Source organism: Ostrea edulis, chromosome 1 (assembly GCF_947568905.1).
Source record: "Ostrea edulis chromosome 1, xbOstEdul1.1, whole genome shotgun sequence".
In the NCBI taxonomy this organism is placed as follows: domain Eukaryota; kingdom Metazoa; phylum Mollusca; class Bivalvia; order Ostreida; family Ostreidae; genus Ostrea; species Ostrea edulis.
Window position 1 is genome coordinate 15,470,222 of NC_079164.1, and position 27,812 is coordinate 15,498,033.

Here is a 27,812-nt window from a genome sequence, read left to right on the forward strand (position 1 = left end):
TCCTCCCTCTTTAAAAGTCTTTAAAGACATCAACACAGGATCTTTATCTCCAGACAGGCATTTTCACCCGCCAGTTCCAGGGACTAGTCCATGGCACCAAATGTAACAGGTAGAAAATGCAATGGACCAGACTGGGATTCAAACCAAGGCCCCCTGAATTTCCATTCAAGTGCTCTTCCAACTGGGCTTTCTGGCCACTGGCGATCCAGCCCGTCTGACCACCTCATACATTACTTGAATTTTAAATTCGTTTTGAATGGCTCATAAATATACTGACTTCAGTTCAATTATAAATAAACTCAATGAATTCAGTTAAAATGAAGGGTTGCAATTGGTTGACAAAAGGTTTGGGTTTTCCGCTATCAATAGCTACCTAGGTATTTAAACCTAATTAAAGTAGCTACTTTTACCTGTTTTTGAAAAATATGAATAAATAATAATTAAGGGGCATCTTTTAAACAAGTCAGTCGTTTTATGCATCGTGTTGTGCATGTGCACGGCAAAATTCGGAGTGTAAATTTGAATACTTTATGAGGGTGGAGAATGCAGAGGAAATGCATGAATAATCGCCCCAAAAACCTTTAACAGTTTTTAATGTGAAAATGCATGAAGGTAAAATTTAAAATTAATACAGATTTGTAAGACATTCTACATTTTTTATCACGTGGCTTTGATCCTAAGCTCCTAGAAAATGGAACTGGGTGCTGTTATTGATGCAAATTTAAAAGGTTAGAAAGTAATCATTTTTGTCCAATATTTTTGTGGTATTCATCGTCAGTGTAAGTGAATCAAGAAATTTGGTACACGCCATATTGCACCGTTCCTGATTTTGGCCACGAAATGCAAGTAAAGGAAAAAGTAGGTAAAAATAGCTACCTGGTGTAGGTTTAAATACCTACGTAGCTATAAGTAGCTACGTAGGTAGAAATACAAATAGTCTTTGGACGGGACCTGTTCAGGTGCCTGTGGGCAAGATAACTAGATAGACTGTTGTTGATTTTTTTCTTACCTTGATTTTATGAGACAGGGGCAAACCCCATTTCAAAGGACCGAAACCTTTGCTGTGCTTTTAGCCTCCAAAGTATAAACCTCAAACTGCGAATCGGAATAGACCATATTTTGTGACTTCTGCAAAATTACGAAAATCCGAAGCTCGAACTCGATCGAAATCAAAATCAAAGTACTCTGAGTACTGGTAGATCGTGATCTTATCAATGATTGGTCCATTAAGCCCGAGAATGTGTTAATATGTACTAGCCCTTTTCTTCCTCAATAGTATTCAGTGCAATTTCTGTATAAGTTTTTCTCTCTCGAAATGTCCATCACTTTTTCATTCCAATCATCCAATATACATCCAAGTGCTGTAAAACATATATTCAGTTGACATTCAAATGTCAACATTAATGCGTTGATTCTTGAAACGTCATTTTGATTCAAATTCATTTCCACGCCGGTTTTACGTTGGTAATTTATGTTGAAGTTATCAATGTATCTTTTCTGATCTTAAATCTTGCATTATCAATCACAAACAATGTTTGCATAATGTATGTCAACCTGGAAAATTGTATACACTTAGTTCTTCATAAGATGATATTCAAAGATTATTTCCCTATATAAATATTTAAATCCCACTCCCATCGTAGCCCTCCCTGTGACCTTGGGTATAATGGTGTGAACAAACTTGAATGTACGATAGTTATAACCCAGAGGATGCTACCTGCTACCCTATCTATGATGATATCAATGTGACAAACTTATTATGTGTGGTTCCTTAGAGGATTTTTAAAGTTCTACTAACTTCGTAAATAGACGTACAAGCCGAAGAAACTAACAAGGAAGTCCGTCATATTTCTTTCAGATGCCCTCTCTCTCCCTTATTCTACCAATTACATACATCAACCATGCATTTAGAAGCTGTGTATATATCTTTGTTAGAAATTATAATGTAAAGTAATGAATTTGATATTTACGTTCTCGTTTTGAACTGTTTACGTTTGACGTTATGTTTTATCGTCATTCTACAATGACGTCACACAGTATAAGCGGCCGCGTGCTTTTGTAGTTCCTAAGAAATCGCTATCCCATAATGCCTAACTGGAAGAGTTTGGTTTGTGAGTAAACGAACTCTAGCGGAAGTTTGGTTTTAAGGTGTGACCGCTGAGACGAGCGGAGACCCATAATATCCATCGGCGGAAACCCACGGTCGGTCGCACTTCTTTTACCTCCCATGGGACACAATGCCGATATTTTAGCTGGAAGGTGTGCTTTGATTTCTTTATGTGATTGGTCGCATTACCATTCCTTATTGCGAATTCAACCAACGAAAAAGCCCGATATTTACAGTGTTCGAAAGCATAGAAAAAACACAGCCTTTGAAGCGACGATTTTGACTATACGTTTAAGTTGGACAAGTTACAAAGCTTTCAGCGAGATGCTTTACAACTTCTTTGTTTTGAAATTAATTCTATTCAAAATATAAACATACCTAACAACTTATCTCTTTCCTCCTTCATCTGGTCCACTTTCGTGACCATTGATTCGTTGAGTTAATTTGCATACCCGATTTAATTTATTCGTACAAAGATTGCTAGCAAATGATACGTCTGTTGGGTGAAAGTTTGGGCACTTTAAACCATAGCTGTATTGTTAAAGTGAAGATTTCGACGACAGTGCCCTGTAACCCCAATCTTTAATAGTGACACAACAAAACTCACACACTTTCATGGGCGCTGCCAGTACTGCTACCGCTTAGAGTCCCGGAATACTTTCGACGATTCTTATTGGTCCTCGATAGGTCACGTGAGGTTATGCATTTCAATGAGTTATGCGTAAATATCGGCGTTGTGTTCCACGTGCAGGAGGTAAAAGAAGTGCGACTGACCGTGGGTTTCCAACGATGTATAATATCTTGTAACACAATTTTACGCCGATCTATTCATCTAAATGCGGTCGATGTAAACAGTGCACTGTGACGTCATATTAGCTACGTTTTATTTACCTTTTAAAAAACTAATCAACAACAAAACGTACGAAAGTATGAGAAAACTTGTCTGGATTTTAAAAGCGTTTGTGGTACTTTCCAAACTACTTATTTGTTTTATCTTGGAGATTATCCACAACGACATTTTCCAGAAGCATTACGGGTAATACTCATCATAGTCATTTTTCAGCTGATGAAGATAAAATCACGTGATTCAAATGTGTAATTTGAGCTTGTCGCTTCGCTCGCCACAAAGAACCAATCAAATTGCGTGTTACAAGTAAAATAAAATCATTTCATACCAAATTAGGCGCGTAGCCAGAATGAAAATGAATGGCAAGGGATCTGGGGGTTGCCTCGAGACCCCCAATGGGTACAGGACAAAGCCCTTACGGGGGGGGGGGGGGGGGCTCCTGGGTATTAGCAATGAAATCACGTATTCTTTGTGCATAGAAACGGTTTTTTTTGGTCAGGTTCCAAAACAAAAGAATGCACAAAATTATTTTCTTTTGTGTTTTACAATGTCAGCTTAGGTCATGTGTGGTTGGACTGACTAAAAAAATACATTTGTTTTACGAATTGTTTTGTTCACCTATTTTCGTTGTTTTCGACTGACCAATATATATAATTATAATTATGCATTCAAAACTACTAGATATTAATACCTTATTTTGTTTACTATATCCACATAACCTTGTATCTACAAAACAAACCTGTCTATACATCAGAGACTGTTTTAATGTTAGAAATAAGTTTTCAACAGTTTGATATTTTGTAATGTATCAATATATATGTGTATCTATGTATGGCTAACAACACATTCTTATATAATGTGCTTTAGTGCCAATAAAGAATTGAATTGAATTGAATTGAATTATGGTAAATGTTACTGATATCCTAAATCCGTCTTCTACATGAACATATATGATGTACATTAAAGTGATATTCAAGATGATGTTGACTTTTTGAAATTCAAAAAGGACTTCATATTTCATTGAATGATGTTGATTTCTCTTTCTATCTCGTTCTCTCTCATTCTCTCTCTATCTCTCTCTAGCCGACCAAACCTACTAAATGAGGACGTCCTCACAATGTGTAGAAGAAAATACACAAATATATTATTCTAAAGGCAAAAAAGTATATAAAGCTATAGGGATATCTATAAAAGTTTATCTAATACTCTCTTTTGAATTATGAAAAAAAGGTTTTTGAGAGAGAATATTAGTAAGGACATGTCCTCACATCACTTGTCCTCACTAAGCTAATATTTTGTATCTACATCTTTCACATGCTGTAGGTCACATTTATGAGGACGTAATTGTGATGACATTTATTTGTCCTCGTAGTGCAATTCTTGTCCTCACAACGTCTGCATGTCCATTGCATTGGTTGAAATTTGTCCTCACTTTACATGTTTTACTGCCCCCCCCCCCTCTCTCTCTCTAGCAAATGATTTGTACGTAGAACTTTGCGTACTTGCGTATATAGGCAGAGCTCTACGCGCCTGCAAATGTAGGTGATAAAAAATGTACAGCATATAGACCTAATTATGTGTATGAACAACGCTTTGCTGCAGAAGGACGACGGTCAAATTTTGATTAGAAAGTGAACCAGAAGGGAGATAAAATGATCATATTATGAAGATTACATCATATATTCATATCTATCGAAATACAGAACCAGGGGAAATGTGTAGATCCGCCTATGACACCAAACATTGTCACGTGACAAAAGGAGCGGAAATGTCAAGCGCCCTCTTGTGTTAAGAAAACACAGGCGACATTTTGGAAAAAAAAAGATAACCGGAATTCGGTGAACTATCATCGTGCGAAGGTATAAACAAGGAGTAACGCTCACGCATCGTAAATAAATGGAAATAAAAGATCAAGCATGTGGCCAAAGGTTCGTATGAATATATAAACAGTGGACATGTTATTGTTCTAGTTAGTGAGAGATAAAGATGATATTTTCTACCTGTTGTATTCACCTGAGGGACAGGTATTTTTTTTAAAATACATGTTTGTACGAATTGATAATGCATCTAAATATAGATAATACCATTGACACTGTTTGTGTGTAAAGTAGGAAGTAAAGCATAAACTACAGTGAAGGGAAAATAATCAAAAGTGATGTTCAACATGTTTTTTGTCGTCGCTGCTACCTGAATTTCCGGTTTTTTGGGGGTTCGTTTACAAAACTGTTTCTGTTCCAAAATGAACGTATTAGTTCTAACTTGTTATGATTGTCTAAGTTTCAAATTCGGACTGAGTAAAATATTAGGTATTATTGTAAATTGTTTGAAATAGGATATTTTCACTAAATTATTCTGCTGCTTTAATTAATAAGCTTTAGTTTGTAAACGCCCAACATGAACATGTAAGATGGTGATTCATATTTTGGCACAAGCCCACATGTAATGTTACATAATTATGTAAATCAATTTATTAAAATTGTTTACAAAGAAATTAGAAATTTACAAATCGTCTTTGGCAAGGAATAATGACATACTTTAATTGATGTAATGATAAAAAGTAATTTACCAAAATAGAAGGGAAAAACGATATCCACCACCCCCCCCCCCCCCCCCCCCCCCCCATAACAAGAGTCAAGCAGATTTGTTTGTATAATGAATATGTACAGAATGTATAACATAACTTTATAACTGAACACACAGAGTTACAACAAAAGGAGATAAATGCTGAAGCGGTACCAGGTATTTTCTTTCTGGAATCAAAATGGCAACAGCATGTAAAGAAAATCCTTCACAGATGTTAAGGGGTCTAAAGAGGGCCAAAATTGGGTGTCATTCCCCATGCGGAAAAGCAGTTGTTTTCCCAGTGACTTCTAAAAATTCTCAAAGGATGATAAAAGTTTTTTTGTTTGATATTTGTTAAGAACTCGTTACTCGGGATACTATACCTATGTTTGTAGCTTTATTGCATTTAAGCTTGGATTCGGTATTCTATAAATGGTAATGTGACAAAAAGTGTCACAAACGTTTAATCAGGGACAGACAAATAGATTTGTTAAGTTCGTGTCCAAAGACATGTAGAAACGCCAAATTCACAGGCCCTACCACAATATTCACTTGCCCCACCTTGAATTAAGACATAAATAAAACTATTTGAAATTGTTTGTCTTGTTGTATTTTATTAAATCAATTCATTCATATCTATTCCTGTTTGCTCATTGAAATAAATCAATGACCAAGTTTCCCCTCATGATTTGAGTTATCTCCTGATTTTCTTCATTTTGTCAGACTTTGCATGCTTTGTAGATACAGAAGGTTGATACATTCAGGGTCCTTTCTTTTCCTGCTAAATGTCACAAACATGTCCATGTTTTCAGTCATCAATGCATTGCACATTCACCTTGTCATGACATTGCACCTAGTAGATTCAGCACTTTGCAGTCAATTTTAATTTCACCGTACAGTTTAAGCATTTTAATGGTCCATGTTAATCTCACTAGTGGGGTGTATGTATTTTTATTAAATTGCTTGAAAATTGCTGACATACTTTTGGTTTGTCCACGATCGGCACTGTCAATGCATTTACTTTTGCTATTATTATCTTACATTTTTATTTTACTTTAAAATTCACTTGCCCACGGACAAGTCCTTCTTGTAATTTTACCTGTCTGACTCTAAAATATGGTTGGCATTGGGCAGTGCTATTTGTCTACCCCTGATCTTCCTTAACTTAGTGCAAAGAAATGTAATTTAAACAAGAAGCCTAAATTTTTATATTTCAAAACTAGAAATAGATTTTCAAGTGAGGAACCCATGTTCCATGACGAGTGAACAGGTGGAAAATCAACAAATAACTGGGTCCAAATTGACCATGGTCATGACAGTGACAAAAGTCTCAATGGAAACTCGCAAGTGTGTGTCTCTGATTTCAGAGATTCAGTGCTAAAGAAAACGAAAGTATTTTAAATGTTGATGATTTAAGTTGATAATTCCTTCACTACTTACATTGGAGACCAATACTAATTTCCTTTGATAAAATCAAACTCGGACAATGCCTGGGTCAATTTCCTTACACAATGCCTGGGTCAATTTCCTTACTGTAACATTTCCTATTTTCTTTAACATGAAAAACAGGAATTTGAAATTTGTTTAAATCAGTAGATAAAATCAATTAGTTTGCTTTTTAAAGTTTTTTTTTAAGGAATTGTAATTGAATTTCCAAATTCAAGTAAATATTGCTGCTTCCCCAAAATGAATGTCTCTGACCCTTGAAATCAAAAGTTAAAAAATTCCTGGCTTCAGTATATATAGTTTCTGTCACTGTAACTAGCTCCTTACATTCAAATACAGTTGTAAAATTTTGGGAATAAGTCTGTATATATTTATTTTATCTTGCTTTAGGTATTTGACTCTGGTTTTCAGTTCTTTTTCTTTTCTTCTTCTGGTAATTCCTCTTGTTTTCAGTGAATCTATGCACCCAATAAAAAACACCTTTGAAAGAGCCTAAATAATTTTTCTGGTATTCATAATTAATAGTATTATATATAATACTATTTATTGAGTGTTCTTTGGGTTTTTTCTTTTTGCATCGAATACCCTGATAATGCAGTATATTCAAAATATCCATGATGCTTTCCTGTCCATTGACCTCCAATAAAATGCCGAGATGCTGTTTTTTGCACATTGGCATTGTGACATGGTATTTTCCATTGTTAGATATCCACAGTTGATTATGCTTCACTCCTCTCTCCATCACCTGTGTGTCCATTCATATCAATTTGCTTGTTCACATGAATAACTAATGAGGTAATTTTATTGGTCTGTAAGGGAAGACCAAAAGCAATTTTGTCCAATCATTAAGTCCCTTTCAGTTTCTACACACTTTCATTGCACAATATTGCTGTGATAGCGAGGTTAAGGTACTACTACCTATTCCTATGTCAATTGATTTGATTAGACAGTAAATTCAAATTATTATTCATCAGAATGAGGGAATGGACCCATGGGTATAAGACAATGGGTATTTCAGGGTAATGAAGTTTTGAATTTTGTGGCATAGTGTATTATCAATCACTTGATTTAAGAATTAGGTAATTTGAGTATCTATAAATACACATGTTCATTAAGTTTTCAATTAATGTACATTTCATTTTGGTGTATTTTTGAAATTAGATTCAAAGGAGAGGGTAGAATAAGGACCATATATGGCCCCCTTTTTGAGAAGTCATCAACTAAAATGTGTAATCCACATCTGATGGAAATACAATTCTGAATTATAAAGAGCACACTCTTCTTGGCTATCTCACAACCTTACATTTATACATGTAAACCTGTATAAGATGCAAGTGATACGTGTATAGGCAAATATGTGCACCATGTTTTCTAAAGCAGAATGTATGGAAAATTCAAAATGGAAATATGTCTTCATCTTATGAATCCCAGAATTGCTTGAAATTTTGTGACCAGGCTTAAGACACTTTACATGCACATTTGTGTTGGTGGTTATATATTTTGACTAAGGCATCATCTTTAAGTTTTTATTATCTAGTTTTCTTGTTTTTATGTCTATTTTGAAATTTATTAAGCAAAATTGGGGGTCATATGGGGCCCTTATTCTACATTGTCCTTTTATTAGTGTTTATAGTATTACATACTAAGTGTATGTTTTGAAATTCTAATAACACTATGGACAGGAATATCCTCATTTGGCTGTATAATCCTTGTTTCCCCTGTAACATGAAAGTGTGTATCACTAATTGATTATGTTGAATTTGTACACTTGTCTGATGTCAAGTCTGAGGATCTATTTTTGTACAGTATGCTGTACCTACTTCCTTTTTCAATCAACGGATGTATTCTTTCTCTCTCTCATTCTCTCTCTCTGTGTCAATCTCTCTCTCTTGTTTAGGAAGACAGAATGTTTACTCCCCATTACAGTGTATCCATCTTTTGATTTTGTTATTGAACAGACCTCCTTTTGATAGATAACAAACAGCTAACTGAATAATGTGCTGATTTACCAAGATAGGAAGCAGCGTCCTGCTGTTTTGATCAGCTGATGCTTTAGTGTGATTATCAGGCCCTGGGAGATAAAGAACCGGGGTTCCTGTAGTAATGTTGTTTTTTATGTATCAATCTCATTTATTAACTAATTCTAATTCACTTTATCAATACTTAATTAGAATAAAATTTACTTAAAGGAATTTAAACAACCATTACAATGTTGAATGAATGAGGATTTCAGAGTTTCACTGTCTGTGATTAGTGAAATCTGACAGGGATCTGGATCATGGCAATCTCTGAGAAAAGAAATTGCTTACAGGTATAAGATAGTACATGTATACATCTATCCCATATTGCTGTTGCCTACAATTTATTCTATTCTCCTGTGTTTCTAAACTTGATCCCTGTCTGCCAATAAATTCACTGTTCAACTGAAGAGCTTCACCAGAAACATACTAAAATGTGTCAATTACAAGTTTTATTGTAGTAGTATGTTAGACATCTGTGTTGATAGAATGGCTAAGTATGTAGGTACAGTTCAGTTCATTTCACTGCTGAATGTCTACAGGAACTGATGTTTTATGGGATTTACAGGGAATTTCTCATTTTGAATTTATTCAAAACTTTCTCTTTGAGACCATTATTTTGATGTTTTAGAATGAAGAAAGTATTACCACTTTCTTCATATGAAAGAGGGCAATGTTTTCAGTCAATATTTTTGGCAGACTACAAAATGCAATTTGAATAACATGAGGTAAAACAGGGTAATTCTATGAACTGTAATTGCTTTTCCAGAATTTTTACTTTCCTAGAGGGGAGTGAATTTCACTGTTATCAACATATCATGTTCATTATTAGCTCACCTGGGCTTTCCTAATTAAGTTTGCCTAAGTTTTACACAAAGCATCCGTGCGTTGGAGGAGATTCAAGATTGATCATAGTGGGAAGGATTATGTACCCTAGAAGGGGAGTTAATTAAGAAATACTGAAAATTCCCAAGAACCACTGAACCAGGAATTTGAAACTTGCATAAATGATATTTTATAGAATGAATAAATCAAGTTTCTTATAAATGATGACCCCTGGGACTAGGATAGTACCATGAAAAAGAAGTTTTACGTGGGAGTATTTTGGAAAATTCTATAAGAAACAGCCTAAGAACCACCTGGTAACAGATTGTTAAAATCATGTTGGTTCACATACCTTGAAAAAAAAACAACCACCCTGTAATTCTTAGGTATTAGTGATGTCGCCTATAGTCCTTTTGTAATGAACAGGTTTTACCGTAAAATGATTTTTACAGCGTAAGATCAGAGATCATTTCGAGCAAGTCATTTCGTGGTGTTAATTTATGTAATGCTTGTACAAAGTTAGAGATATTTCATAGTTATAGACTAGTTGTCTCATGATTTGTGTAATGCTGTAATGGGTCTGAAACATTTCAACAGTGTTAAAGACAGACTCTTATGATTTGTGTAACATTAGGCCAAATACATTAACATATGAACATTCTATGTTAGAGGCATTTTAAGAATTATATTCAGTGCTCCAAGTCACATCTGCTATCAGGTCGTAAAATGGCGACCTATAAATATTTCTGGTCGCCATTTTAAAATTTTTAGTCGCCATGTTCAAAATTTCTACTTGCCATGGTAAAATATTTTGTGAATAAGACCTACAAGTTTTTTTTTTTAATTTGAATATCTTTCAAGAAACAAATCTACACCCATGTATGCATTTTGTTTGTTTTATTTTGAAACTGAATAGAAATGTGCTGTGAAACATGCTGGATGCTAACAAGTCAAGTATTTACTCTGGCAAAAGTCGTATTGCATTGGGCCATCCTGTATATTTTACAGTACGCTTCTGGAGAAGAAAACCCAGCGTTCCACACAAGGATTTGCTTTAAAGTCCTCAATAAGTGGGCCTTCACGGCTTATGCGAATAAGAGCTTCTACTTGTTGGATCTTTTGCTGAACAATCAGTACCAGCATCAATAAGAATACTACATCCCGAATTTGTAATTGTCTGTGAAAATTAGCAGCAACAGTTGCCCTGCTCGACTTACTGCTAATAATGCAGTCACAGACAAAGACATGTAGACTCTTACTGTTGTCGCGAATAGTTACACTTCCACATTTGAAAGATGTACACCAGGTCATGGTGAAATCGGACAATGGGTGTCCAGAAATGGTGGACGTTGCTGGCTGATTGGCCTCACAAATTCTGCAAAACATTTTGCAATCTCTGTATATCAACCACGAAAATTCCTTCAGCCATTAGGACTGGAGTTCTTCCTATACTTTAGCATTTTTCTTTAGACACAGCTACGTCATCTTTTAATGCAGAACTTTCTCCGTGTGATTCTTGAATTTCTTTGTTACATGTACTAGGCCGAGACTTCTACTTTTAACTAAGTCCAAATTGCTTTAACCCTCGTTTTACCGCCATCTTGATTGCTTTCAAACGCTGTTTTGACCAAGACTGAAAATTATTTATTCAGATTTCGGATCCCGATTACAAAATTCTACTAGATGCCCATTTTTTTCCACTCGTAAAAATGCAACTTAAATATAATCTCTAGTCGCAAAATCGATTTTCTGGTCGCAAATGCGACCGTTTTACTCGCAACTTGGAGCACTGATATTTCTTTTTCTAAAATACATGAGGGTATGAGCTGTGATGCTTCACCCTGGCATACTTCATGAAGGACATAGGAGCTTTGTGATAAGTTTGACAGCATGAAGTATTGCAGTTCACACCCTTATGTATTTTCTAAAATTGAATTTATTTTTTGAATTTGGATTATATTTTTCATATCTTTCAATAAAATAGACGGACTATATTTATCAAGATTCATATGCACATTGATCACAGCAGTAGCTCATTCATTAGGAAATGGCTATCATTACTATTTGTAAAGATACCGGGCAAAAACATTGGAAATGTAAATTTTTCCGCTATGAATTAGGAAGTCTTACTTGGTTAAGTATTAAAGAGACATTAATTCACGGTATTATAGACAGTCAGCATAATTTGTGTATTGGGTAGGACACATTTCATATCATTACTGGCTGTCTTTAAGTTAAGTTATAGCAACATAATATTAGGTCAAAGACATTTCATATTGTTACCAGAAGTCACCCTTGGTTAGTGTTACAAGATTTTGACTTGTACTTTGTTGTGGGTCAGGTCTCTTGTGATTTTCCAGTCTGACTCTCTGTACAGATTCTTTGTATTGTATTTTGGACCTAAGTTATTGCAGTGGATGCCAAATAGAGCCCAGTGTTGTTGAAGACCATGGCAGACTAGTCTCAATGATTAATTTGTCAGATATAAATCCTGCAGATTGGAAAATCTCCACCATTTCTGTGGTACTGCCATTTGCATATAAATTCTGTTCTGTTGAAGGACAATTTCTCTGTTACTTGTGACCTACAGAAATATTACTCATGAATTTGGGATTTGATCAAATATATCTCTGCATATGAGCACAATATGTATGACTTCAGGGTTAGATGCTTAAATTTTAATCAACACAGTTTTTTGTGACAGCAAGTGTCCATAAATTCAACTCATGCAATTACAAGCCATTGGAATTAAAGAATTGTAAATGTTCAATATGAATACTACAATGTTCAATTCCAAAGCCTTCGGGAGCACTATGCATTATCCTTGCACTCTTGAAACAAAAGCATTAATGTCAATTTTGGTAGGCAAATGAAGCTCTTATCACAAATAATTCTTAAAGGTCATATGGAGCATTTCTCAATAACATAATTTTTCTTGACATTTCGGGTATAATTCATTTGCATCCTATCTTGTTTCTACAATAAAGCTTGGAGTCTATTACCAGGTCTGTTTTAGAGTTAGCATAGTTTGATAGTTCATGGTTGTGGCAAGTAAAAATGTAAGGAAAACTTTAATGTATTGTAGAAGGTTGTATGTGGATGTTACTATCGGTGATCGAGCATGGGACGCTCTAACAATTGAGCTGACCAGGCCGATATACAAAGTATAGTAAATTTTATACTGCTGTATAAAACAACCTATTTCAGAAATCATATAAGATCTCTTCATATCAAGGAGATGAAATAATAGTTTTAGAAAAAATAGCAAAAATGCCAATCATGTATGTCCTTCAATAATGACCATGCATACTCTATCCAAGTGATATCGATATGATTTTACTTTCTTCTGAGAAATATTCACTACCAATATTATGCTATTTCCATGGACTGAAGTGTTCAATAGATTTTGAAAGCAGTAGTTTGGGACAACTTCCAATTGCTTAAAAATAATACCAGTGCACATGGTATAGTGATTTAGTTTAGCAATGTACATTCCCACAAAGTGTCTATATATAAGATTTTACCTTTGATGTTTTTTGTTGTTGTTTATCTAAGGTCAAAAAGTCAAGTGTTATTGGTCACACACACTGTTTCCAGATGAAATACTATGGAACTTTTGAAGGGAGACATGTGAATCACTTGAAGCATCCTCTGACTAAAGATGAACCCTGCTCCTTTATAATTCAAGGTCACCAGGTCACAAATGGGAAGAAATGGTTTCTTGATGGTATCACAAATGTGATTTTAGGTTTGAATTGACTGACAACCTTGCAGTTTGCTGCATAAACAGGTGCACTTTATTGAAGCTAAGAGTTTTCAGCTTGAATGGGGCTTTAATGTTTGTAGGTATGTCTTGCCACAAGAATACTGGGGAAGTGTGTTAAGGATTGTTTGACATTAACATCTTAAGATGCCATTGATGTAACATCCGAATTGTGTGCAGGAAAAAAGATTGGGAATGTAAATCAAAGGATCTGTAGTCATGTGGCATATCCCAATATTCCCAAAAAGTTGCAGTTCTGCAGCTGATATCATTTTAACTAAAGCAATTAAAATTCACATGGAGAGTCCTTATCATTCTCAAGAACAAAAGGTCAATGGTCATGATGTATACATTAAGAAATGACTTTTAGATGAAATTTATAATTTCACTTAAGCTTTGAACTTAGTTTTGAAACATCATATGAAGAATCTGTCACTTATGTAAAGGTCAAAGGACAAGGTCACTTGGTCACATATTGTAAGATATGGTTTCCAGATGATAATTTCAAAAACTATTTGAGCTTTTGAGTTTCACATCCAGCAACACTATGATGTAGTCACTTAAAGGTGACCTCTTGTTTTGATGGTTCAAAGGCCAAGGTCACATATAGATATAAATTCAGCTTTAGCAATAAACAAATCGCATAAGAGTTCAAATGGATATAGGATGATATTTTATAGAATAAAATGACACAAAGTAAAACATATTTCAGAAAATTATTTCGGGATCAGATCTATAATTCCATATTAGCTTTTGCAATGAGACTTCACACAAAGAGGTATCAGATTCTGTCACTTGTGGATGTGACCGCCATTGTTTTATACTCGTGCAATGTAGCAAATAATATTTGCATTTGTACATATTTCCCTTAATTGTCAATTCTGATTGAAGTTCCCGGCTACTTAGACTTTCAGTAATTTACATGAATTAAGAATGTAAAGGGTCTACAAAACCCATTTTACTTTCACATAGATATGGATGTCTACTTCATATTATAAGGGCAACCCGGTTTATGGATAACCTTGATTATATTATTTGTATTTAAAGCAAATAATCTTTGCAAGAAGAATCCGATATAAAATGCATTTCTCCCCTTAAGCACGATAACATACACAAATCTAATTTCACAACTTTTAGTGGAGGATTTCACAAAATTTGCTTGTTACTATCTTGTATTGGTAAAAGTCTGTTGTGCTTTAGAGTGACCGATTCTGAGGAAGCCCTAGATTGTCCCTGTCATCTCCAGTAAATCAAGTCTGCCCAGCATCAGGCAACCATTAGTCTCTGCATTTTAGTACTTTAATGAGGGAGAATGATAGTCACTTCATTATTCTGACACAATCAACCAGTCTCTTGGCCTTTTAGGCTGATTGATTGTAGAAATCAGACACTGCATGGGTTTGCTTTCGTTAGAAATTCGTGATGTACACACTGACTTTTCTCAGCTTTAATGTCCCCAAATCAAACTAGTTAAGGACAAGTAAAACACACATAATGCGAATAAAGATGCATGAATTAGCTTGAAATTTCTGTATAGAAATTTGTATTGGTATCATATATTACTCATTGCTTTAACATGGATGTTAGGCCTTGAATCTTAAACTATTCATGTATTGTTACATTAGCCTATCAAAGATTGTGATGTGATGGATGATAGAGAGGATATTGTATATTAAGACACAGCTTTCTTGTCTAACAGTAAAGTTGCAGAGTAATGAATCTCCAGAGGGGCATATCAAGGGAAATCTTTATTATTTAGTTGCAGAGCCAAAACTATATATTCCTGCAGAGGAGTAGGTATTGATACAGTGCCCCTATAGCTTTTCCATATAATTTCTGATGCAGGCAGATCAGAATATTGTTATTGCTGTTATGAGTATTGGTATGAAACGAGTCATCTTTTGTATTATTGATAACTTAATCTTTGATTTTCCAGACCACAATGAGATAGCTGGCAGTTGATTTATACATATCTGTACCAGTGGAGGATCAGACATTTTAAGGAGTGTAAATGTCCTTTCAAAGATAGGATGGGTTACAACTGGACTATATTGAACGGTCGTCAGTTTGTGGTTTGTCCATCTGTCTGATCCTACTGCAGTATATATTCTTTCACCAAATACACTTAAAAAATGGCCGACCATTCAGATTTGGTCGCTGAAATCCCGAGCGTTGAGCGGATGGGAACACAAGAACGACTGAAACATGCCAAAAAACGTCGGTCCCAGCAAATGAAGAAGTGGACCAACTACGAAAAACAGCTGGAAAAGGACAGCAGCAAAAAAACTAAGAAAGGTCAGCCTCTGAAAAAGCACCGTAGAACAAAGACGACAAGAGTGCGCTTCAAAGGAAACATCATGATATTGGAATCGGCAGCGCGTAATGATTTAGAGGATGGTAAGTAAACACCATACCATTGATAAAGAACGAACAGTTCGATATATTCTCATGCTTCCTATTCATCATGTCCACTTTGGACAAAAATACCAGAACAATTCACACTGCTGTAAGCATTTTTATGTTTACACATTTGATTTGATACTAATGTAGTCTTGATTAATCAAATTTGCTGAGTACATTGTTTACTTTGACAAGGGGTTTTACAATCCGACTTAATCAGCTGCATGATTTTCCTGCCATTAGAATCGTTCAGACCTTTCTTTAGCCTGATTTGGGGGTTCGTTTTACATTTCCACATTCACAGATTCTTTTGTAAATGATGTAAACAGTAGTTATAGATTGTGTATTAAAGATGTCTTTAACAATCTGATAAGAATATCCTGTTGAAATAGATACACTGTAGTAGGTTCTTTCTTCCCCTCGAATATTTTATATTGTTGTTTTATACATTTTAATTGATTACCTTTTGTTGTTTTTATGGTTAAGACAGTAAGTGATCAACAAAGTACAATTAATTTTTGCTGATAAATTTTAAAAAACCATAGCTAGAGTTTAATTAAGCATCAACAAAACTAGTTTTTGATCAATCTATGAATTTTGTCAGATCGAAGGTCATGACATGTTTGTTGAAAAAGTACCTTTCCTAAGTGTGTTTTCTTTTTTTTAACTACAACAGTAAAACGTCTTCTTAGTGCTGGAGTTAACCCAGATGTGACCAATGAAGATGGACTCACTGCCCTACACCAGGTCAGACTACTGTTATTGAATGGTAAAATTTAAGTATTGAAAATTTCACCTGTGTTTATTCAGTCAACGGACTTTGTTTTTCACAAGGGTGAGTGAATTATAAGGTCAATTACAGTATGGATTGTCAATAATTTAGGTTACAAATGGGAGTTTTATTTTTAATAAAATTTCTGCATAAATAATATACTAGCTCCTGAACAAAATCATATTTTTGGGGAATTTTTTTTGTTGGTACAATGTAATTGACAATTGATTCTGTCATTTCCATGTTTATCTTTTTTTTTTTCACATGCAGATAAATTGTCTTACGTAATGTAGGATGAATTTCACACCTGAGATTTATCAAATAATCTTGTATATATAAGTACATCTAGGAGATGTGAATCAAGATTACTAGATTACACCATTAGAAGATTGCTATTTACACCATCATTCACCACTTTCCTGCCAATAGTTGTTTTTTGTGCCAGGGAATGAAGTTCTTTGTTGTGAATAGTGTGCTTAGTGTTGCAGCTGGGATCTCTTGGATGATTGTTCAGAGAAAAGCTAAATTTTCCAGACATGGATGCAAGTTATAGATATCAGACTCTTAACTCCATATTTTAAAAGAATAGCAGTGACAACAGGACATATTGTGACATATATAACTCCCTCTGACATTTTGTGTAGATTTGTCTGCGAGGCAGCTCCCAGTGACAATGCATGTATATTGGTATTGAAGCAACACAGCTCCCTGTAATATTACCTATAATTGATATTGAGACAACACAACTCTCTGTAATATTACATGTAGATTTATATTGTCAGAGGCAACACAGCTCCCTGTAATATTACCTGTAGATTGATATTGAGGCAACACAGCTCCCTGTCATATTACATGTAGATTTATATTGTCAGAGGCAACACAGCTCCCTGTAATATTACCTGTAGATTGATATTGAGGCAACACAGCTCCCTGTCATATTACATGTAGATTTATATTGAGACAACACAGCTCCCTGTAATATTACATGTAGATTTATATTGAGGCAACACAGCTCCCTGTAATATTACCTGTAGATTGATATTGAGACAACACAGCTCCCTGTAATGTTACATGTAGATTTATATTGAGGCAACACAGCTCCCTGTAATGTTACATGTAGATTTATATTGAGGCAACACAGCTCCCTGTAATATTACATGTAGATTTATATTGAGGCAACACAGCTCCTTGTGATATTACCTGTAGATTGATATTGTCAGAGGCAACACAGCTCCCTGTAATGTTACATGTAGATTTATATTGAAACAACACAGCTCCTTGTAATATTACATGTAGATTTATATTGAGTCAACACAGCTCCCTGTCATATTACATGTAGATTTATATTGAGGCAAACGTACCACATAGCTCCGTGATATTGTGCAGATCTATAGTGAGGCATGTAAAGCTTATTTCATTTATATTCTTGAAACACCAATTATATTGAAGTACCGAATTCCCCAACACCATTTTCTGTTTTTCTTTGCCTTAAAACGTTGGTTAATTTGAAATAGCCTATGTTTAAACATCAGTTAATTTGAAATGAATTAATAGTCCAATGAGCTGATAATGAGTTGTTTTCTGGTTACACTGAAGTCCCGTACATCAATTGTTTTCATGGCTGTTGAATCTGTTATCATGCAGATAAATAGGTGTCTAGAGACTAGATGTGTTCATTACATGTTTTTGTCATAGCAGTTCAATTCTGCAGGGGTCCATTGATTGCTGTCTGATCTGGGCTTCAATATGGTGATGGAAAAACACTCCCAGAAAACATGCCCTGATTACAAAAGTAGCACATTATTTTAAACTTCAATACCGATCTTTGGATTGGCACAATATACTTGTTTAATATATGATCAAATAATTCTAACTTACGGATTGGCTAAGACCCAACAAACTAGAAGAAATATAAACGTTATGTTCACCTGCACGTGCCTTTGGGTTAAATTTATATATAACACTAGATTTCTCCATAACTGGTCCAAAATTATACTGGGAATGTGATATGCGATTCATTAATGTATTTTGGTCATTTAATGAAAATTACTGTCTCTACTCACTTTCAACTAGGTCTTGCATATAATTGTAAAGAAAGTTTGACTTCTGTCATAAACTGGAGTAAGAATTAGTGAATTAAAGTAACATCAGAACCGTTACAAAGATGACCAATCGGGTATCATTTCGTACTGATACAAAGATGACCAATCGGGTATCATTTCATACCAATACAAAGATGATCAATCAGGTATCATTTCGTAAGTTCTACTAGGTAGTTTTGATGTTTTAAATTATTTATGAATATAAACAAAAACTCAGGTCTCTAATCACTTTTAACTAGGTTTTGCATTATTTGTATATGATATGGCTGACTGGGTATTTATTGTTTTGTAGGTACTAGTAGCTAGTTTCAATGTTTTGAATTATTTAATCATGTAAATGAAACTATTGACAGTTTTAGGTCAATACGATGCTTTAGTAACCACAGAGTGCAATATGCACCTTGTCCACCAGACAGGCAGTTAAAGCATTGTATTAGCCTAAAAAATATCAATAATGGTATAATATACATGGTACATTGTTATTTTTTATCTTACATGTTTGTGTATCATGTTTAAATTATAATAAATCTGTAACTAACTGGATCAAAACAAACAAATTCTTTTCCATAATTGACAAAATAGGTCAACTCCTTATTTTAAACTTTGAAAATAACAAAAACAATCAGATGGTCTGCAGTGCACTTCAATAAATTCGGCTACTTAGTTCCCTTTGATAATATGAGTAGATTGATATTGGGGTGTACATGGCTCCTTGTATGCCACAGACAAGTAATTGATATTGAGGCGTGTATTATATAGTTCCTAATATAGTGATTTTATCCGACCCTGTTTATCTAGCTTTTTGTGATATTATCCAATCCAGTTTATCTAGTTCCTTGTGCCATGATATTATCCAATCCAGTTTATCTAGTACCTTGTGTGTGGATACTAATTATCCGAATCCAATTTATAAGTTCTATGTAGTTTAATGTTATCCTATTGTGTTTTCAGTGCTGTATAGATGACAATGAAGAAATGCTGAAGCTTCTGCTGGAATTTGGAGCATTAGTAAATGCACGTGACACAGAACTATGGACTCCACTTCACGCAGCAGCCACCTGTGGTCATGTTCATTTGTGTCGATACCTTATAGACAAGTAAGTCACTAGATATCTGTTAGTACATTATAGACAAGTAAGTCACTAAATATCTGTTAGTACATTATAGACAAGTAAGGCACTAGATATCTGTCAGTACATTATAGACAAGTAAGTCACTAGATATCTGTCACTACATTATAGACAAGTAAGTCACTAGATATCTGTCAATACTGTAGACAAGTAAGACACTAGATATCTGTCACTACATTATAGACAAGTAAGGCACTAGATATCTGTCACTACATTATAGACAAGTAAGGCACTAGATATCTGTCAGTACATTATAGACAAGTAAGTCACTAGATATCTGTCACTACATTATAGACAAGTAAGTCACTAGATATCTGTCAATACTGTAGACAAGTAAGGCACTAGATATCTGTCACTACATTATAGACAAGTAAGGCACTAGATATCTGTCACTACATTATAGACAAGTAAGGCACTAGATATCTGTCAATACTGTAGACAAGTAAGGCACTAGATATCTGTTACTACATTATAGACAAGTAAGGCACTAGATATCTGTCACTACATTATAGACAAGTAAGACACTAGATATCTGTCACTACATTATAGACAAGTAAGACACTAGATATCTGTTACTACATTATAGACAAGTAAGACACTAGATATCTGTCACTACATTATAGACAAGTAAGGCACTAGATATCTGTCACTACATTATAGACAAGTAAGACACTAGATATCTGTCACTACATTATAGACAAGTAAGGCACTAGATATCTGTCACTACATTATAGACAAGTAAGGCACTAGATATCTGTCAGTACTTCAGACAAGTAAGGCACTAGATATCTGTCAGTACTTCAGACAAGTAAGACACTAGATATCTGTCACAAAATTATAGACAAGTAAGGCACTAGATATTTGTTAGTACTGTAGACAAGTAAGGCACTAGATATCTGTCAGTACTGTAGACAAGTCTGTCACTATATTATAGACAAGTAAGCACTAGATATCTCACTACTGTAGACAAATAAGGCACTAGATATCTCACTACTGTAGATAAGTAATGCAGTTGTGTCACTATTTTACTGACACGTAAAATACTAGTTATCTGTGTGAATAAAGCGCTAGATGTCTATGTTACCAACTTATAGATATGACACTAGATGTCCGTATCGCTACCTTATACACAAGGCACTAGATACCTATGTCACCGACAAACAGGTTAGTAAGGCACTACCTTATAGACAAATAAGGCACTAGATATCTGTGTCACTGATAAGCAGGTTAGTAGGGCACTAGATATCTGTGTCACCGATAAACAGATGAGTAAGGCACTACCTTATAGACAAGTAAGGCACAATTACTTTGCACCTCACAGACAAACAAGGCACCATGACTTGTATCTCACAGATAAATAATATGAATTTCTTCAACAACAAAAGCAGAATATCCCACAACAGATGATTCAGTATATATTTCTTGTTTTTTAGGGGTGGTGAACTTTTGGCTGTCAATGCAGACGGGAACATGCCTTATGACATCTGTGAGGATGAAGTGACACTAGACTATATAGAAACAGAGATGGCAAAAAGAGGTAAGTCCTCCAACCAACTTAATGTACATCTATGGTTGTCCAACAGCCACCAGCGAATACTAAATATTTTTTAAAAACTTTTTTCAATGTATTCAAAAGTTAGTACAAATGTACGATGCTCTGCAGTTTAAGCGAAATGGAAGTAAAAAAAAAATACCCGTCAGAAGTATTCCTAAATATCTGTGCAGTTTTACACTCTTTCAAACCTAAATTTAGACAGTTTCTGTGAGTTATGTACGTCATGGGATTCCCGTTGCATGCGTTGGACTATTTATAGATACATAGCAGGCATAAATAAAACATGGCTTCAAACTGGCGAGAAATGGCACTAGTCCTAAAAGAACAGATTGTATGTTTAAACAGTGAAGGAAGAAAAAAAAATGCTTGCAAAGTTAATTGTATATGATTGATCGGCAATATCAAAGTGTCTAAAAGAATTTACAAAGAGAAAATCTTTGAAAGCAATGCTCAAAGTGGACAACCTAAATTGACCAGTGTTCCATTGGATTGATTGTTGAATAGGTTTGTTTTAAAAGATCAAAGGTATAATTTCAGTGATCTAACACCGAAATTTAATAATTCTATAATTAAACCGTTGTCAAAATGATCAGTTGAGAGAAGATTCTTTATCATTATTCATGATGAAAAGTAGTATAGCCTCTTAAAATTTCTAGAATCAAAAGGAAAAGATGCATTGAATGAACCAAAATTAGGAATCCAAGATATTTTTGATCAGACAGGAGTTGTTCTGGGAACAGATAACAGAATTTATCTTCAGAGAAAATCAGAAGGAAAGTAAAGACCTGAGTGTTTTGGATTGCATTCCATTTGTAGTGACAGAGTTCGAATATCAGTATCGGTTTAGGGGTGCATTTGTTTTTTTTTAATTTGAACACTTACACCAATTGATGATGATGATTTAAATACAGAAAAGTGTATATCACTTCTGGATAGTCATTTATGACTAGTGTTCGTCAAACATTTTGGCAATGCCCCTTGGATTTTTCAGGTTGACATTTGTTGTGTCACGCGTCGCAACCAGTTGAAGAATGAAAAATTTGAAATGATATTCAATGTTTAGACTGGTCATTCCAACCTCAAGATCTAAATGTCTTAAAGAAAGTGGTTGTAGAAGGATTAAAATCAGATTTGCTTGAGAACTTGTTGATTCTGTGATCCGATTACGGACCACATTTATTCCTGGATATCTGTGGTGCCTATTCAAAACCCTTCCAGATTGTCTATATGCTGTATTTAAAGCTAAAGGTCATGCAAAAAATATTTAGATATTCAAAAGTCTTCACAGATAGCTTTTATGTCAGTATGATTTTTACAACCCAGCTCTATTGCTCTCTGTGTCTGTAGTCCTGAAAAAATTGAAACATTTATGACACAGTATTATAGATTATGAACAAAATTGGCATGATCATGAAGTTCCATGCTGCATATGTGTTATAGATATTTTAGCTTTTGGTCAAGAATTAGGACACTGACAACTTCACCAAAAACACTAGAATTTTAAGTATCACAAGTATGTGGAATTGTTTAAATCTAGGGGGGGGGGGGGCAATTTTTGTAGATTACCAAGGTTTTACAGTTTCATTGAAAATGGTTTCTATGTATTTAAACATGAATTGTGTTCATTGTGGTGTGAAACACTTAATAAGACATGTTTACAAAAATAGAGACCCACAAAATGTAATGGTTCCACAGTAACTCAGAACATGTGTTCTGAACCTATCATCACCTGATAATTATCAAAATACAGTCTTTGTTCCCTTAATTACCACCTATCTGTCAATTAAGCCGTGATACTTCAGCATGTTTTGTGAAAATAAAACCCACCATTTGGTAACATCATGCTTCATACTTCGTAGAAATAAACAGGTAATGCTGTCTTGATATTTGCTAAACAGCTGAATCTGAAGCAAAACGGTCTTTTTCTAAATTTTGTAATGCTGCTTTTAAGCTTTTGATTTTCAAGGACCAAGAATGACAACTACTGAAACTTAAAATAATCCTTTATTTTGTAACTCTTGTGTAGTGTAGATAATAACATTTTAAAAGCCACAAAATAAAATGATTTTTTTGGTGCAGTCTTGTTTTTATAATTGACAGTGGTAGTTCCATTTCCACATTATACATGCCTTTATATATTGTGATGTCATCAGTTTCAGCGTATAATATGATACAGAAAATAGTATCTAAACATGGAAAAACGATGGGTGCAATAACAATTTCGGCATTTAGAAATAATACCAGAACAAGTACTTGGAGTTGTTGTCAAGACATATATACATTGGTTGTCCTACATAGTTTGACCCACTAATTTACAGAAATTTTCAGTTTCCTTGCAACAGGGTATTTAGTGATTGAGGCCTATTCATCTGCTTGTTCCTAGGAGGAATTTCAGGTTAACAAGTTTTGTACAACTGTATATCACTAAGCTGTTATATAAAAACTAATTTTAAAAATAATGAGATAGAGAGAGCAAATAAATTTGCTGTATAATTCATTGAGAATATATGTCACTAGACCTCAGTGAATTCACTGTTCCTGAATTCTCTGTTCTTGCTGTTACATTTAGGAGCTGGATATAATTGAAGCTAAGCAAATAGTGCTTTCTTATAGAGATAAGATTGATGGTGTCAGTCTTGATGAGTTGGCAGAGAATGAAATTGATGAGATGGTAGATAATCTCCTGTGCTCATCACATTTGCCATGATTTCAGATGAAGTATATACACTAAAGCTTCTTTCTAACAGTAATTGGGAATTTTACTGCAAACAATATCCATGTTCTTAGAAAAGATATGGTGAGGAAATTAAAATTTTGTTTATTTTTTTTTTTTTTTAAATTACCTTGTAAAGAATGCCCTGCCCATTAGGGGAAAAAATGCATTGCAATTTTTCTCAAGAAAATTATTTCCTTAAATTTTCTTTGCTGGAATTTTTTCCTTTAAATGACATATTTTCATTAAAGGGCAAGAAAATTCTTTTCTGAAATTTTCTTACCTGGAATTTTTTCCTTTAAATGACATATTTTCATTAAAGGGCAAGAAAATTCTTTTCTGAAATTTTCTTACCTGGAATTTTTTCCTTTAAATGACATCTCTTCATTAAAGGGCAGGTCAACTGTGTGAGAATCTGGCATTTTAAAACATTATAGCTAAAAGTCAAAATGTTGTGTTGTGATTGGTTCATGATACTGGAAGTTTTGTGTTTTTCTCCAGCACAGTTGACATTAAGATTATAATTTTACTGGTCTCAGTGACATCTCCACCCCCATCTCCTACACCCATGTTGAAGAAATGAAAAAATGATGATCTTATCTGTAAAGTAATTTTTCTAAATAATGTGATAATGATCAGACAGCAGTAACATTAGCATGATGATTTAAATTACTATTGCCCATCTAAAGTACACTCACTGATGGGTAATGGGATTGATGACATTTTACTGAATACTGCATTTCACTACAATCAAAGAATAGCATATTAGATGGCTAGAACTGTGAATGGTTGCAATTCCTCACACACAGACGTACAAGTCACATAGAAGTGTTTCCCAGTCCCGAGTTCAGCCAGATGTAAATGAAGCCGAGACCTAATAGCTGTTTTTCTGTTGTAGGTATAACCCAAGAAGACATAGATGATACCCGACTCATTCCAGAAAAGCAAATGTTGAATGATCTGAAACTTATTGCAAGGAGAGGAGGAGATTTAGAGTTTATTAGTTCTGATGGGGCCACTCCTGTAAGTAAATAATACAAAGTCGAAGCATTCATGTAAAACAAGGGGAGATTAAGATGTTCCTCCTCCCAACGTCTGACAGTCACGCTGTATTCTCACTGCAGGCAATAAATGTAAAACTGTTCACAGGTTTACACATGATTTGTAATTACATGTAACCGTTACCAGTGCATTATAACTCACTGTTACATATGATTTTTAGTTACATATAGCTGCTGCCAATGGTTACCAGGAAGTAGCTGATTTTCTATTGGACCACCATGTTTCCGTGGACAGACGAGATTTCGACTCTTGGCAACCAATTCATGCTGCTGCATGCTGGCTACAGGTATGTCTTCATACTGCTACTGACACAAACAGATGACAGCTATAATCAGAGCAGTGGTAGAGCTATAATCAGAGCAGTGGTAGCTGGGGAACTATATCATTATGGGGTCAGAGAGTCGAAATCGACTTAATTATACCGTAGAACTCAGAACAATGCCTCAGTCTCTAGCTTTGTAATGTTTGAAAGCAATCTATGATAAGTGCCTTTTTGTTTGACAAGAACTAACATAAAATTGTAAACAATTTGGTAAATATAGAATAAATAGGAGTTCTTTCAGACTTTGTGTTAATAAATGTATATTTGACTGAGCTAACTTGCAATGTCTTGTAGCCTGAAATCCTGGAAATTCTGGTTAGGAATGGTGCTGATATTGATGCCAAGACAAGGAACGGGGAGACAGCTTTTGGTGAGCAACATATGTACATTATATAGATCATTGCAAACTTTGTGTTTCTGTTTAGGGTAATATTAAAAGCTTAGTCAGGGAAGTTGTGTGCAGAGTTTTCTGTTTCTACAGACGTTAGCAGTCTTCACGAAAACTCAGTGGTCCGAAGACCGAGGCTAGTGAATTTTAGGGTCGGGTCAGTGAAAATAAAAAATCAGGAAGTCCGATGGGCTTGTAGACTTTTTGTAAGTCACATTAAATATAATGTTGGATTTAGATATTCTAAACATTTCATTTACTTAAATTACCATCAAAATAAAACAATAAATAGCACATAAAGTAAGTGTTTTGACATCGTGGTTTGTTTATTTCTCTAAAGTAAAGAACGATAACTGTACTTGTAATTGTCAAGATAACTTGTACGTTGATGACGTGAATATTCAACAAACAACTTATTGAAACAACAAAACTGGCCACGTTCTGTTTCATGGTAACTGCTGCTTTGTCCAATGAAAATGAACTTCGTCAATCGTCTTATCTCTGATTTTATGCAATTTTTATAGTTTATAGAATTAATCAATCGTTTACATTTGATGTTGGTAGAGAAGGCTACTTTCCTAAGGTGCACTCGTTTGTGAAAAATACGTGAATTTGCAGTCTTGTTGTTTCGGGCGAAGAGAGAGAGAGAAAATTATTTGTGTACAGTGTTGTTTTTCTGGCATCGACAGAAAGGATGTCTTAGGGTGGATGTAAATATGAGTAATAAGCATAGTTTCAGTAAATTAATTGTAGTTTTACAATTCATTCCATAATGTATGTGATAAACATATACTATGAAAATTTGGGGGGGGGGGGGGGGGGGTGGCAGTAAATTTCACTGTGGGCCAGTAAATTCAGACAGTTCACTGGTCCCACTGGCCAGCAAGTTTTAAATGTTTTCGTGAAGACTGCGTTAGTATCTCTTGTTTATAAGAGTTTCTCTGATACTGGAACTAATCTAATGGATTTGCTATAGGCAGCATGTTCAATTACAAAACAAATGGACATTTCAATTTGATTTGATTCCATGATTTTACAGACCTGTGTGAAGACGCAGAGATACGACAGAAAATCCTAGACATGAAAGATGAAATTGAAACGAACAAAGCAAGTCGTACAAAGGACAGTGTGCGCCGCAGTACAAAACACACGAGTCGATCGTAAGTAGAGAAATAAACGGAGTGTGATAGGGAATATAAGTACAGCCCGATATGAAGGATTTAGTTGTTAGTTATTTTGTTTGTCCACCAAAGCTGGGGAAGATTTCAGGATTCCTGAGGCACAGCTGTAGAATCCTCTCCTCGATTTGTCAGTAGAGCAAGACAAACACCCCAATGAATGATTAAAGAATATATCATGAGCTTGAGTAAATTGCTGGCTTGTTAGGCTTTGAGAGCTTAAGTAGATGGTTCTCTCTAGTATTTCCTTACATCCCATTCGCTTAATGTGAACTGTATCAGTGTAAAGGAGGAATTTGATCACCTCTTAATGCCTGTGCTTTGATTTAAAGCACTTTTTTTTATCGGAACAGTGTATTTCTGTCAGAGTGAACGACATATTATTTTTTAAAAACTTTCATGTTTTATCAATTGTACACCAAGAATAGACTCTCTTTAACAATTCCATATATCAAAACCCTTATAATAACACTTGTAGTATATGTTTAACATGGGTACTTTTGAGGGGTAACTGTTCAGTACAGTCCTGGTTAACTGTTGAAGTCCACTCCCCTCTAGAACAGGTAGTACATAACTTGAACTTTTCAGTAGAAGATGTAGCCTTGACATTTGATATCTTGTG

The 27,812-nt window shown here is 34.7% G+C and overlaps 3 protein-coding genes across 6 annotated transcripts in view; 2 read left to right on the top strand and 1 right to left on the bottom strand.

Annotated features, from left to right (window-relative positions):
• LOC125666878 (bifunctional 3'-5' exonuclease/ATP-dependent helicase WRN-like) overlaps positions 1–1,155 on the bottom strand; it is a 2,435-nt gene extending 1,280 nt beyond the window's left edge. Inside the window, exon 1 of the mRNA XM_048900239.2 lies at positions 1,010–1,155. The gene's annotated coding sequence lies outside the window, so the exon portion shown is untranslated. The remainder of the gene's footprint in view (positions 1–1,009) is intronic.
• LOC125661784 (leucine-rich repeat-containing protein 15-like) overlaps positions 1–27,812 on the top strand; it is a 140,308-nt gene that overhangs the window by 66,583 nt on the left and 45,913 nt on the right. The window lies entirely within an intron of this gene.
• The window catches only part of LOC125661700 (protein phosphatase 1 regulatory subunit 16A-like), a 33,985-nt gene continuing 10,869 nt past the window's right edge, over positions 4,697–27,812 (top strand). For 2 of the 4 annotated variants that reach the window (XM_048893812.2, XM_048893831.2), the window contains exons 1-9: positions 4,697–4,882; positions 15,505–15,965; positions 16,645–16,715; positions 19,794–19,939; positions 21,406–21,509; positions 25,139–25,263; positions 25,463–25,588; positions 25,919–25,994; positions 27,052–27,172. In XM_048893812.2, coding sequence (XP_048749769.2) covers positions 15,701–15,965; positions 16,645–16,715; positions 19,794–19,939; positions 21,406–21,509; positions 25,139–25,263; positions 25,463–25,588; positions 25,919–25,994; positions 27,052–27,172 — 1,034 coding nt within the window. In that variant the 5' untranslated portion in view covers positions 4,697–4,882; positions 15,505–15,700. The remainder of the gene's footprint in view (positions 4,883–15,504; positions 15,966–16,644; positions 16,716–19,793; positions 19,940–21,405; positions 21,510–25,138; positions 25,264–25,462; positions 25,589–25,918; positions 25,995–27,051; positions 27,173–27,812) is intronic. The other 2 variants (XM_048893823.2, XM_048893841.2) reach the window with 1 other exon arrangement.